Genomic DNA, 14,309 nt, shown 5'->3' on the forward strand with positions numbered 1-14,309 from the left:
ACACTCAGTCTCAAAAATCAATCCTATACTGGTATGAGTGATTTTGTGGTTTATGAAAGCAAATAGACTACAAAATATTATTTCCTTTGGACAGTAATGAAAGAATGGAAGCAGTTGATCAAATATACCGAGTGATCTAGTGTCAATAGAGCAAATGAACTTCCTAGGGAATCAAGCTTCCTCTTAAGTTACATGTCAGGCTTACCTAATTGCTATTACTCATTTGATAAAGCCAACTGTATTTTCCTAATTTTATGTCCTTTGCTATCTGTGCATTGATAATGGACATTTAAAATTATATTGTTCATTTAATCTTTGAGGAAGAAAAGAAGACTGTGCAAGGAAAGCACATTCAGAAGAAAGAAATTTATATAATTAATAATTCTGCAAATTCATAAGTAGATAGGGAGAAAAATACTGTAAAAATATATACAAAACTTAAACATATACTCATGAAAACAGACAATAAAGGTTAATAAAATAAAGTGGATTACTTAGAATCATGTATTGATAATACAATATTCATAATGAGAAAAACTAAAGCTTTAGCTTGATATGTATGAAATCTTGAGGTAGTCACACAACTATTGTATCATAACTCAACCACAAGGCTGGCAACCCACTCCAGGCTGATGGACTAATCCCACTATTAACACTTGGTAATCTGTAAACACGCTGCTTCTTTCTTGTCTAACTATATCAGATCCAAATCCAGAGTTTTATCTTTTATGATACTTTAAACTTAAAAAACACTGAACAAATTTTTACAAAATGCTATATATATGTATTAAAAGAAACATAATCTAGAAAAACTCACCAACAGCTTTTCCAGTGTGAATGTCAAAGGTGAATCCAGGGATATTTCCACATATGGTTTTAAAGTCAGCTTTAAAATATAAACAAAGCAGATACACTCTTAAAATTCTCATACTCCTTCAAAAAACCCTTTACATAGTATTACTTTAACTGACAAATATATTTTATATTATTCACAAGACACTTTAATTCAATCATATCTATTTGACCACAATATCAGTTTTTGCATGGAGTGAATGAGTCTAGGCATACTTTTATCATTATTATTATTGCTGTTATCATCATTAACATTTTACTGCTCAGATACTAGAAAATAAGTAAATCATTATGAGTTCAAAATATCTACTTAAGGCATTTAAACTCTTTTTATTTTGATATGCAAGGCCTTAAAAATGGTCCAACGTATGTAAATTGAAAAATTAGGTTAGTGTACAATTTAAAAAGGAATTAGAATTGCACAAAGGCATAGGCATGCAAAGATAATTTTGTAGTGGTGAAACATGTTCACAATGAGTAATGAATGAACCATAACTTTTTTTAACATAAACGTCTGTTTGTTGGAACGTGAAATTTGAGGCATCAAAAACAACGTCTCATGGAGTAAAACAGAGACTATGAGAGTCACTCGGAGAAGGCAATGGCACCCCACTCCAGTACTCTTGCCTGGAGAATCCTGTGGACGGAGGAGCCTGGTGGGCTGCAGTCCATGGGGTCGCTAAGAGTTGAACACGACTGAGCGACTTCACTTTCACTTTTCACTTTCATGCATTGGAGAAGGAAATGGCAACCCACTCCAGTGTTCTTGCCTGGAGAATCCCAGGGACGGGGGAGCCTGGTGGGCTGCCGTCTATGGGGTCGCACAGAGTCGGACACGACTGAAGCGACTTAGCAGCAGCGGCATGAGCGTCACTACTACACATAATTCACCAAACTAACAGGACCTTAAAAGAATTCTAATTTTTAAGTAGCATAATTCTTCGAATGCCCACTTCTACAAACAGGAATAAAACTCTGGAAAACAGTATCAGATAACATACAGAAGACTATAATCTAAGTGCCATCTGAGAGCCCAGACTGTTAAGTGGGGAAAACACAATCCCTTCAATAAATAGCGCTGGGAAAACTGAGAGCCACTTGCCTAAGGCTGCAACTGGCCACTTTCTTACACCATATAAAAAATAAAACTCTGAACAGATATAAGACTGAAAACCATAAAACTCCTAGTGGAAAACATAGGCAGGATGTTCTCCAACATTGGTCTTTGCAGTATTTTTTTGAATCTTTCTCCTCAGGCAAGGGGGGAAAAAGCAAAAATAAACAAACAGGACCATATCAAACTAGAAAGCTTTTGCACAGTGAAGGAAACCATCTACAAAAGGAAAAGGCAATCTATTGAACAGAATGAGACGTCTGCAAATGAATATCCAATAGGGATTAATGTCAAAATATAAAGAATACTCACAACTCAATGTAAAAAATACAAATAATCCAGTTAAAAATGGGCAGACCACTTGAATAGACATCTTCCTAAGGAAGAGATACAGATGGCCAACAGACACATGGAAACATGCTCAACATCACTGATTATCAGTGAAATGCAAATGAGGCATCACCTCATAGCTGTCAGAATGGCTGTTATCAAAAAGATCACACATAACAAGTGCTGGTGAAGGTGACAAGAAATGGCAACTCTTGTATACTACTGGTGGGAACGTAAATTGGTACAGTCACTATGGAAAACAGCATGGAGGTTTCTCAAAAATCAAAAATAAAGCTGTCATAGTTCGGCAATTCCATCTCTGAGCATTTATCTGAAGAAAACAAAACACTAATTCAAAAAGACATATACATTCCTATGTTCTCTGTAGCATTATTTACAAGGACCAAGCTACGGAAGCAACCTAAGTGCCCATTGATATGCAAACAGATAAACAAGATGGTATACTGTATGTGTGCGTGTATATATATATATATATACACACACATATTATTATTCAGCCATGTTGTTGAAATCTTGCCACTTTCAACAACATGGATGAATCTAGAGGGCATTTTGCTAAGTGAAGTAAGTCAGACTGAGAAAGACGAGTGATGTATGATTTCACTTGTATGTGGAATCTAAAAAGCAAAACGAATGAACAAACAAAACAGAAATAAGAATCTTTGTTATAAAGAAAAACCTGGTGGCTGCCAGAGGGGAGGGGAGTAGGGGGTAGGGCAAAATAGATGTGAGGGATTGAGAGGTACATATTTCCAGCTATAATATAAATAAATCACAGCAAAGTAATGTACAGCATAAGGAATACAGTCAATAAAATTGCAATAAAATTGTGCAAGGACATATGGTTACTAGACTTATCATGGAGATAAATCCGTAACATATATAAATGTCAAACCACTATGCTGTAATCCTGAAAGTAATATGATATTATTTATCAATTATACTTCAATACAAAAGAGAAAATCCATTTGCCCATTGAATTTGAGCCACGGAAAAAGGCTCTGTATGTCACTTTTCACCATCTCTCCTTAATTTCATCTCATCATGTTAAATGAAATATTTTAATAACTTTACCCTAAATAATACTATATTTGGTAACAAATGCATAATCATTATTTCTTATTTGTCCTATTGGTTCAACTCTTAGTATCTACAGCTATTAAGAGTGACTACTTTTCAGGTCATAAAAGAACCTGAGTGCGCAACAATTTTAAGATGATTCTGTTGCTCTGGTCTCTATAAACTTTTAGTTTTTCTTTCAAGAGAATCTGTGTTTGGAAAAAAATTTTACTGTGTAAAGACCAGTTCTCTTTTCTGTCTAAAAATTTCATGTAAGTTTGAGGGAATGGATGCATAAGGAAAACTCTGATACTAAGTTGCTTTTACGTAAAGTTTACTCATCAAATCCATTTTTTTTTTTTGCATGTTTTCCAAGACCAAACTTAATAAGCATGTTGGAATTTAAATAATCACAATTTATCAAAATGACACCTTCTAAGTATAACACAATGACACAAATAGATTCTCAATAAATACTTCTCTTATGAAGAGAAGAGTAATTGAAGCAGCATGTTTAAATGGACTGGTGTTATAAAATTCTAACTCTTCGGCAATGGGGCTTATTTTCAGGATCCAGACTTTACTCAAGGGACATCTCAGAAATTAGTGTTTGGGCCTTAAAGAGGACTGGCTGCCTGAGAAACAAACCAAGCACATGAGCTCTTGGATGCTTGCAGAACTGTGTCTGCTGTTAGTAGCCCTTGCGTTCACCCTAGTGTAGCGTACCCCCCTGCATCACCAGCTTGGCCGCCCGCAGAAGCAGGAGCTGTGTGCTTACCTGTCCCCGGCGTTGGGCACGGTTCACAAGGTTTGTTCCAGGCTTTGCCCACGTTGTATGTGCAGCAGCACATCCTCTTTGTCACATTAAAAGGCAACTCATTCTCACAAGTGGTTCCATTATAGCTCCGGTAGCAGAAGCTTTTTCTCATGTCTACATAGAGAAAAACAAAAATGCCAACCCATCCTGCCAGCAAGCAACTAATAATAAACCCCATACACCTGGAGACACTAAAATTCCTCGACTAACTCTGAAAAGTTTCATGGTCATGTGTAAGTATCTTAAAATAATTCTATAAGTTGAACACAAATCATTTTTAGTTAAGCGTCTTTCCTGTTTTTAAGTAAGGGATTTCACTTTCAGTTTTCTTGGGGGACAAAGTTAATAGACATTTCTCTATTCAAATGCATTTATTTAATTTAAAAAGCATTACATATTAGATTTTAATTGTTCTCTTATTTGTAAAACAATGTTCAATTTACATGAATGAAAATAAAAGTATTTAAGAATATATAATTATAATATTCGTTAAAATTTTCTATCTCGGACTCATGCTTTATAACATGTAACTATGTAGCCAAAATATATTAAAATATGATACACAGCCATAAGTTTATAAGACTTTGAAATACTTTACAATTCATAGAGATTTAACTTCCAAACTTTCTGAATAATTATGACACGTTTGCCTCTGAGAGATAACTGATGACCAGGAAGCCAGCAACAGTGACCTCCTCAACTTCAGAGCTTTACCTACCCATGCAGTTGTGGCCTCCATTGACCTGCATGTATTCAGGTGGGCAAATGCAGGTGTAATTTCCCAGAGTGTTGTAGCAGGTCCCAGGTCCACACACACCAGGATGTGCAAAACACTCATCAATATCTACGGGATGCAAGAGTATCCATTAATTAGTAAATATTTTCCCCATGAATTTAAGTGACTTAAACAACTGAACAAAGCATATGGCTGAGCCCCCCAATTTTTATTTTTATAGAATTCATCCTACTTTTTATAAAATTTAGAATTTAAACCAATTACATAGGAAACACCCCAAAAATACATTTATGTCACATACCAAGATGCCCTTCCTCAGAAAAATCAAAATCTAACATTTAAAAATAATGGTGATCAAAATAAATTATTCCAAAGTGGCAAAAAAATAACATCAATGGTGCCTATATTTTTAAACTGAAATTTCATACTCTTCAGATGGAACTGCTTTAAAGCTACTTTCCTCTTACGTCACTGAAATCAAATTTTAGTGCCAACTTTAAACTGAAGGCACTTAGAAAAGCCCTTTTCTTTATAGCTCCTTTCAAATTAACACCCATTCAGAGATTCTCGAAGTAGCACAGTTTCTGGTTATTCTCCTTATTAAAGCATATTTCTTCCAGATGCGCTTATCTAAAATGTTCCAATAGAAAAGTTATAATGGAAATAATTACACTACATGTTTAATGTTTATTTTTAGAAACATTCATTCATTCATTCCATAAACAAATACTGAGATTCTACTGTAAGTTAGAACTTATAGCTATAAAGATGAATTAGATGTGGCCCTTGTTTCAAGAAGCTTGCAGTCTAGTGGGAAGACCAGGCCCCTAAAGGATGATTACACTTTCACATGAGAAATGGGGGATGGAACCAAGAAAGGCATCTGCATAACCTGTGAACTGTTTCATGTGATGTTGTTCAACATTAAAAAGTTACTGAAAGTATTAACCTAACAGTCCCACTTCAAACATACGTATTTTTCTATATAAAATATAAAGTTAAAATATGAGTTAATTTGAGTTAAACTTATATTGACTGCTTTCATACTATTTCAGCTTTCTCCCTTTATCATCAACCCATTTACTCAGAGAAAAATAATAGTAAGTTACTGCAAATAATCTGTAAATTAATTTAGCTATCATCATACAGGGCTTCCCTGGTGGCTCAGATGGTAAAGAATCTGCCTGCAAGGCAGAAGACCCGGGTTCGATTCCTTGGTCAAGAAGAACCCTTGGAGGAGGGCATGGCAACCCACTCCAGTTTTCTTGTCTGGTGAATCCCCGTGGACAGAGGAGCCTGGCGGGCTACAGTCCATGGAGTCACAAAGAGTTGGACACAACTGAAGTGATCTGGCATGCATGCATCATTATACAACTTAGAAGCACTGATGGAAAAGAAAAAAACTATGAACCAGTCTCATCATATCCCTTGATAAAACTTGAAGATGGACTCTTTTCTCCAGACTTGACCAGTAATTTTGTTTTAAATAGCACTAATAATTTTTAGGTATGAATTCATCTTACCTTCACAGATGCGGGTTTCCTCACTGAGGTAGTAGCCTTGAGGGCACTCACACTGGAAGCTACCGAAAGTGTTAATACAGTTTCCACCCTGGCAGAGTCCTGGTAACTCCTGGCATTCATCAATATCTGCAAAAGGGGAAACAGCTCAGATACTGTCATGAAAGACAAGAGTTACTATGACAGCTTTCAAATGCATGGTATTGTAAGACCTGCAGACTTCCATGCATCCAAGTGAATGCACACTTAAGACAGGAGGTTTATTGTGATCATGAATTCCCCTGGCTTAGTCATGGAACTCTGCTATAATCTGAAAAGAGGAATAACTAACAATGATGAAAGTTGGGGATAATTATAAAAAGAGTTTCCCTGCAGAACAATCACACACCACTGCAATGGATCAAGTCTTTCTGACTTACAAATGATTTGTCAGCAAACTGGCAACTGTCTACCTGTAATTTTGCAAAATCATCTTGTCTGGACTGTTGCACACTAACTTTTCTACCAGCTTTTCTCTAAAAGTAAGCTCTTGTTTAAATCTGGTGACCATCAGAGGTATACTCACCTTCTAAGATGATTGTAATGGGGTTAGGTCTGAAGCCTTCACCTCCAGGACACAAAGTGTAATATTCAGCTACAAAACGAGGGAAAGAAAAAGAAATTTGATAACCTGTGTGCAAGAGGCTGAGACAATGAATTAGTACTTAACAACTGCCAAGCTCAAAGCACATATCCTAAAGGATGTATCTATATTTTCCTAGGTGCCTTTTCAAACACTGTATCTTTAAAAGAATATTAACATCCTACTTGAAATAAGATCATTACTTCATAAATTACAAAGTAGAATAACAAAACCCACTTGTTTTTAATTAAAGAAAAAACTACTTTCAGACAATTTGTATCAACAACTTATTTTGGCTAGTAAATGAAAACTCAAAGATTCAACAATGTTAAGTTTCACCTATGCTCATATCAGGACACACATTTCAATTTAAGATATAACCTGGTTGGACTTGAGGAATACAATGCATCTATGATCCTGAACTAAAACAACTCTGGAAAAGAAGCAGGAAAGGCCTTTATCTGTGATACCAGGGGGAACTGATATTATCATCCTTCATAGTGGATTGTGGTTAAAAATTGTTTTCTCTTCTCATCATATCAAGAAAAAACAGTAAGAAGAGAGGAATTCAGATTCCTTTTCTATGAAGGCATCTTGGCCGGTTTCAGCACAATCACTGAAAGCAGTCCAGATTCAAAGTTCGGACTCTCACTCCTCCCTCGTCCCCAGCACCAGAAGAATTCTGCAGCTAGTCTTCAGCTACCAGAGGGTCCCTGTCCTCTTCCTCGGCTTCATACTCACTGCTATTGACAGGGGGGCAGGTCTCGCAGGGGTTCCCCCAGGCCTTCCCCAGAGAGCAGCAGCAGGAGGAGCGGCTGACGCCCACCCCAATCTCAGTGTTGCAGGACAGGCTCCCGTCGCCCCGAGGACCGAACTTCAGGTAGCAGTTGCCCACGCGGTTGTCTGCAGGGCAACACAGGCGTTTACAATGGTCCTTACAGTAGTAAGAATGTCATTCTGGAGAAAGGTTACTCAAATGATGAAATTCAAATTCTGTACCTTAACTCCCTGCACGAGATCATCACGTGCTTTATAAAAGTTTTTCCAAGTTGTAGTAATTAAATCAACTACAACACTTTCCCATGTTTAGACAGCCATATAGATCATGGGCTAAAGAGAGCAAGCAATTACTCACCTGGGACATTCTATACCTTTAATAAAATGAATGCAAAAAATGTTTCCTAATAATCAATCAGTCTATACCATGAGGTTATCAACAAAGGAAATGAAATCCAGTATAAGTTAAAACAATGTATCCTATTACAGAAAATAGTGATAATGCAACCTCCTTCCTCTCCTTCCCATAATCTTTATTCTCCCAAAGTTTTGCTTCAATATGCACAACAAGTTTTGCAAGTTTTGGAAGAGTCAGTCTGTTACAAGTTTAGAAAGGATATTTAAGAGAATAAGTGACTCTCAAATTTTTTCTTGTCTCTGAGTATCATCTAGATCACCTCATTAGTTCCATCACTCTAAACATGATCAAATTTGTGGTTCCATCTTTCACCTCTCCCTTGAACTCCAGATCTTTCTGCCAAGTGCCTAGTATTTTATTTCTCCTCTTAGATATCTAAGAGCTATTTTAAAGTTACCGTGTCTAAAATCAAACACTTGATACTCTTGCTTCCACATAAAAAACCTGCTCCAATCCTCTCGCAGGCTTTTTTGCATTTTCAATAAACAGAAAACTCATTTTTTAAAAACTGCTCAGGCTCTAAACTTTGGAGTCAAACTTTGACTCCTTATTCAATCCAGTTAATAAGATTTGTCAACACTACCTTCAAAACATACCTGGAATCTGATGACTTACCACTGCTTTCAACATCACTGCAACCTGAGTTCAACCCACCATCACCCTCACCTGGACTACTGCAACCGTTTCCTAACTCATCCCCTGACCCACCTACAGTCTGTTTTTTCTACCATAGCTTCCTTCAGAAGCATTACCTTGGGTCAGGCCACTTCCAAAGGCGTCCCATCTCACATCAGAGTACAAGCCAAAGTTCTTTACAGTCTACCAAGTAGTTTTCATCTCCAGCTGCACATTATAATCACTTGGGCAGCTTTTTATTCTTTTACTTTCCTTTCTCAATTCTTTTAAGTTTTATTTTTGTTGCCAAATCTCAGGTGCTAACACAAGTGTTAACTCGTGGTTCTGCTCTTACTAGGCTTGTATTCATTCTTCCTTTCTTCTTTCCTCCCTACCACTCTTTCCCTTTTATCCCTGCTCTCCATTCTCCTTCCTCTCCCCCTACTCAAACATTGGAAAGTGCTTAATATTACTTTTTATGGTCTGTGCTGTAGCAAAATTAGTATTTTAGGGGGGTTTTTTGGTGCACATTTTAAATTTCTATGAATGGTATTTTGCCTCATTCTAGCTTTATAACATGCTGTCAACTCCACAGTGCCCAACTGCCATTCTTTTTAAATCAACCCACTCTCCAAAAATGGTTTCTAAATTCTTGCCACCACAAATAACGAGGCACTGAACATGTTTCCTTGTGTTTCTGGAAGGGTCTGTGATGATATTACTTTCTTTGATATAGAGAGCCTCAAGAGGAACTGCTGGTTCTCCTCTTAGGAAAAACCGTCATTGTTCTCCGCCATCTGTATCCAACAAACCTTTTTACTTTTCATATTTGTAAGTAATTTTGAAAATAATTTGCATAAGAAAAAGGCACAAACAACCTTATTAAAAACTTTAATGGGAATTTAATCATAACTAACAAATTTTATTCCATATTTTCCTGGTTTTGAAGAAATATATACCTATACAAATAAAGGTTTTTCTTATACCTATAGAAAGACAGGTTTTTCTTATACCTATAGAAATACAGGTTTTTTCCCTTGGTTTTGAAGAATTATATAACTAATGGTATAAATACCATTAATTGCTTGCCTTGTCAACTGTCATGTATGAACCTGAAATATATTCATTTTGTAAAACTGAGTCCACATTTCAAAGACATCTGTCCTGGTCAATGCACTGGATAGGGAGCCAGGCAGCCTGGGGACACTGCTTCAGCTCTGCCATTTGCAAGCTCTGCGACCTTAAAACAAGTGACTGCACCTCTAGGGCTCCGGTTCCCAAGTCTGTGAGAGGAGGATGTGGGAGCAGATGTCTCAAAAATTCCTGTTTCAAAATATGACTTGGAAGATTAGCAGGATAAAGTGATCATGTATTTTGGCAATCTAGTTCACTTAAGGTAAAGGAGTACTATTTTAAGTTAATTGTAGCAAATGCTCATATCACAGTTCATTACCAAGAGAGTGTGAGTATTTAACTCTATGTGCTTCTATGTGTTGGTTTCATATTGCTTTTACTTACCAACACACCCCACACCGGTGGGGTTCAGCTGGAAATCGGGTGGACAGTTACACTCATAGCGACCAGGAGTGTTGACACACAGGCCGTTCACACAGTTTATTGGATCTGCACACTCATCAATATCTAGGAAAAACATTTAGAATGCCCACGTCAACATCTTTACTTTCCTTGTGCGTACTGCTGTTCCAAAGGATTTGGTGGAAATTCTGAAAGTCAGCAGACTAAAAATCTTTAGGAGGGACTCAGCACAATGAAATACTTGTACACACCTAAAGCCATTTCCATATATCAATCAGACAGTATTCATGATGGTATCATTTAATATCTTTAATAAATAAATAAATAAGTAAATTATATTGAAAAGTTGCAATTTTGAAGAAAATCATGGTATCATTTCTTGCTTGAATTAAACTTAAATATATGTATAACTGTACACATATGTGGACATCATAAATATATACAGAGATATTTTACTAATTTCATGTTGGATATTTAAAATTAAGCTGTTTATGTTACAATAAATCAATCTCACAGTTAGAAATAAATGTATCAGAATGTAATTTCCTTTTTCAATAACCTGAGGCATAGCAGTCTAGGCAGAAATTTGGGGAACTTTTATGTCTAGCACAAAAAGGTTCATTTCAATTAATAACAATAAAATTAAGCCCTTAACTGGCATACCTGTACAGTTCCCTCCTGTTCTGTCCAATTCATAACCATCATCACAGATACAATGAAACATTCCAGGCAAATTATTACATGTTCCAAAGACACAAATATTTTGGAAGGAGCATTCATCAATATCTGGAGATTAAAAAAAAATAGTAATCTCTTGATTATAAAGATTTCAATTTACTGGATGACATTAATAAATTATTCCATCTCCTCAGATGTTTTTATGGAGCAAAAAATTTTCTTTTACTTTGACCAGAGATGTCACATAAACAGCAACCAACTAACATTCAGATGGAGCAGAGACATAAAAGGATATTATTTCATTTTATTGATGTATTTTAACTGTCTTGGGTTGCAAAAAAGTTACTTAAGAAAAAATGGGCCTGGGGCTTAAACATTTTTTTTTAAATTAAGTACAAACATGTGAAGGGAATAAGATTACAAAAAAACGAAAAATAAAAACAAATTCAAAGATTCCTATAAGGAAAACATCAGAGGTTTTAGAAATATCTACAAAATGAAAAATATATAACATTTTAAATATTAAATGTATCTTTTAAATTATTTAAGTTTAACTTATTTAAACTTTTTTATCCTGTAATCTGACCTGTTTTAATAAGGTCAGTTATAAACAGAAAAAGAATTTTTTCCCCAGTAGTGTGTAATAAGATCATCATTGCCCCACATTCCTTCAATTTCATTAAAACATCTCTGTTGGCCTGAAGTCATAAATTCAGGTTATGAAAGTCTTCCATGAAGCTTTAACTCAAAATAAATGAGAAGTTATTACTCTTCATTCATATGAAAATGAAGGCATATGTATGCCTGTCCAGCTGTAGAAATAATCTGTATTTTTACTCATAGGAAGAGGATGGACATTTTTGTACACAAATAACCTCATATTCTGAGAATGCAGACCAGGCATGCCATTTCAGGCAAGACTAGACAAGTCATTCTAAAATGCTGTCTCAAGACAGCTATATCTTAAGTATAAAAGGGTCTTTCATGATAGTCAAAATAAAGCATTCAAATTATCTTATATTTAAAGTATGGTTCAAACTGTGTTTAGAAGTTCAACTGATGTGTAAAGTTGTCTTTACTTGTGTTGGGGCAATAAAGTTATTCTTTTTATATAAATGAGTAAAGACTCATTAAGTTAGTTTATAACTGAGTTGCATCAAGCTGTAAATGTAAATGTATTATAAGCCCTATGTGTATCCATTTTACTTTTAAATGAATTTTATTACAAATAACTTCCATTGGAATAATGAAAAAGCTGTGTGAAATAAGGTTTTTTAAAAGAATATTGTCTTGTTTTTATAAAGTTGATGTATATTCACAAATTTGAACAATATAGAAAAGTATTGAAGAAACAGAAAAGATAGGAAACAATACAGAAAATAAGACAGCAAAAACAAAAATCACTCAAAAATACTTCTATCCAGACTTATCATAATTGGATGAACAATATTTCAAATACTGATTATTTCTCAATGCATATTCAGAGAGAGTGAACCATATTCAAGCATCAAATCAATTTTTCACTATGTCAGTAGCTTCTGAAATACTAACATAAAGAATTGATGAAAAATACTAAAAACTTATCACCTTTTGGATTTATGTTAAATTCAAATGATTTTAAGACAGTTTTAGTGGATTCTACACAATGATGATTAAAATTAGCATGAATATATATATGCTTCCAACTCATTTTTATTATTCATATTATTTTCACTTTTTAAATGTTCATGCCATTTACCATAATCTCTAAAGAATTTAGTACTAATTCTTTAAAATCAATAATGTTTTTATTGTCACTTCTCCAATTACTGCTTCCTCCCTACCCATTTATATTCCTTGATTTGGCCATTTCATTGCTGATAAGTTGTGTTGTTTTTTCCCCCAAGACAAAAGAAGGAGAGCCCATAGGTGCTTTCTTTCTGAATTATTTCACATGTGAGGATATGTCTATTGTCTATATAATTAACTCTGAGGTATAATATTCTTGTCACATGTGTTCTTATAACTGGGAGGGCAGCATTCTAATGTGTATTGGGTTGTCTTGTTCAAGGCTTGTCTTTTCTATCTGGAGTTTGAAGCATCTCTACGACCTAAGCTGACAAATACAATAAAGCTAAAACTTTGTCTTATGATTTACCCCTTCCTGTATATTCAGTTCTCTCTTCTATTTTAGGAAAATGTTTAGTTGTTCAATATGTTTTTCTATTCAATTTTTAGGAACTCCTCACTTCAGAAACACCCATTATACTTAAGCTGACGGCCTTTGTCTTTTCTTATTTCCCCCTTTTTTTCCACTGTGATTATCTCAATGGTAATTACATTTTCATCTCCTCTATTCTTTGCTGGGTCTATTTAATAGTTCTCTTATTTTCCTCGATTGGCCCGTGTTTTTTGTTTCCGCTGATTCTGCAATGTCTTTTCTGTTCTTATAATTACTTTGAACTTGCGCAATCATATGCTTTTATTAAGGTTATCTATGGTACAACATACCTACATGGAATCTGCTCTTGTTCCTTGACTAATTTTCTTCTACTCTGAATTGATTATGTTTTTTGTATGTTCTTCTGTTGTTATTTCTATAGACATAACAGCATAGTAGCTGTTGTTTCAGCTTACATATACTTTACTTGGTCAGCTCTTATAAGAGTTTTTATATACAGTTGGTGCTTGAACAACAGAGGTTTGAACTGCATGTGTCTACTTAAACATGGCTTTTTTTCCCCCAGTAGTAAATATTGCAGTGTATGTAGTACAGCTACACTATCTGCGGTTGGTTAAATATGCGGATCCATGAAAACAGAGGAACGGGGAACACTGAGGACCAACTATAAATTGAACACAGATTGCCTACCATGCTGAGGGTAGGCGTCACCAGCCCCCGCATTATTCAAGTGTCAACTGTACTCTGATACAGTTTCAATGCAACTTCTTGACATCTTCCCTTCTTTTTTAACCTTGGGATTTCTTTGGAAGATAGCTTGGGGTATGGGTTCACTAAAGCTTCTATTCTGTGGCCCAGAGTTTCACAAGGTGGGGGAAGGTGAGAAACACGGACGGGAAAACCTCTGCTGGGCTCTGTGTGGTCTTTGCTGATGAACCTGGCCCCTGATCTCTCCTCAGGCATCATGAGAAATGCTCTGTCTGGGTTCACTCCACCTGACGGGAGTCCTAACCTGTCCCTGAGGAGGTTCCTGCAGGTTTTGCACGCTTCCAT

General features: G+C 35.6%; 1 protein-coding gene across 1 annotated transcript in view; it reads right to left on the reverse strand.

The window, feature by feature from the left end:
* Window positions 1–14,309, reverse strand: part of FBN2 (fibrillin 2) — a 219,801-nt gene that overhangs the window by 36,895 nt on the left and 168,597 nt on the right. The window contains exons 35-42 of the mRNA XM_043465961.1: window positions 11,081–11,203; window positions 10,400–10,522; window positions 7,813–7,974; window positions 7,015–7,083; window positions 6,453–6,578; window positions 4,912–5,037; window positions 4,155–4,307; window positions 818–886 (exon numbers count right to left, since the gene is read on the reverse strand). Coding sequence (XP_043321896.1) covers window positions 818–886; window positions 4,155–4,307; window positions 4,912–5,037; window positions 6,453–6,578; window positions 7,015–7,083; window positions 7,813–7,974; window positions 10,400–10,522; window positions 11,081–11,203 — 951 coding nt within the window. The remainder of the gene's footprint in view (window positions 1–817; window positions 887–4,154; window positions 4,308–4,911; window positions 5,038–6,452; window positions 6,579–7,014; window positions 7,084–7,812; window positions 7,975–10,399; window positions 10,523–11,080; window positions 11,204–14,309) is intronic.

Source organism: Cervus canadensis, chromosome 4 (genome assembly GCF_019320065.1).
Source record: "Cervus canadensis isolate Bull #8, Minnesota chromosome 4, ASM1932006v1, whole genome shotgun sequence".
In the NCBI taxonomy this organism is placed as follows: Eukaryota; Metazoa; Chordata; class Mammalia; order Artiodactyla; family Cervidae; genus Cervus; species Cervus canadensis.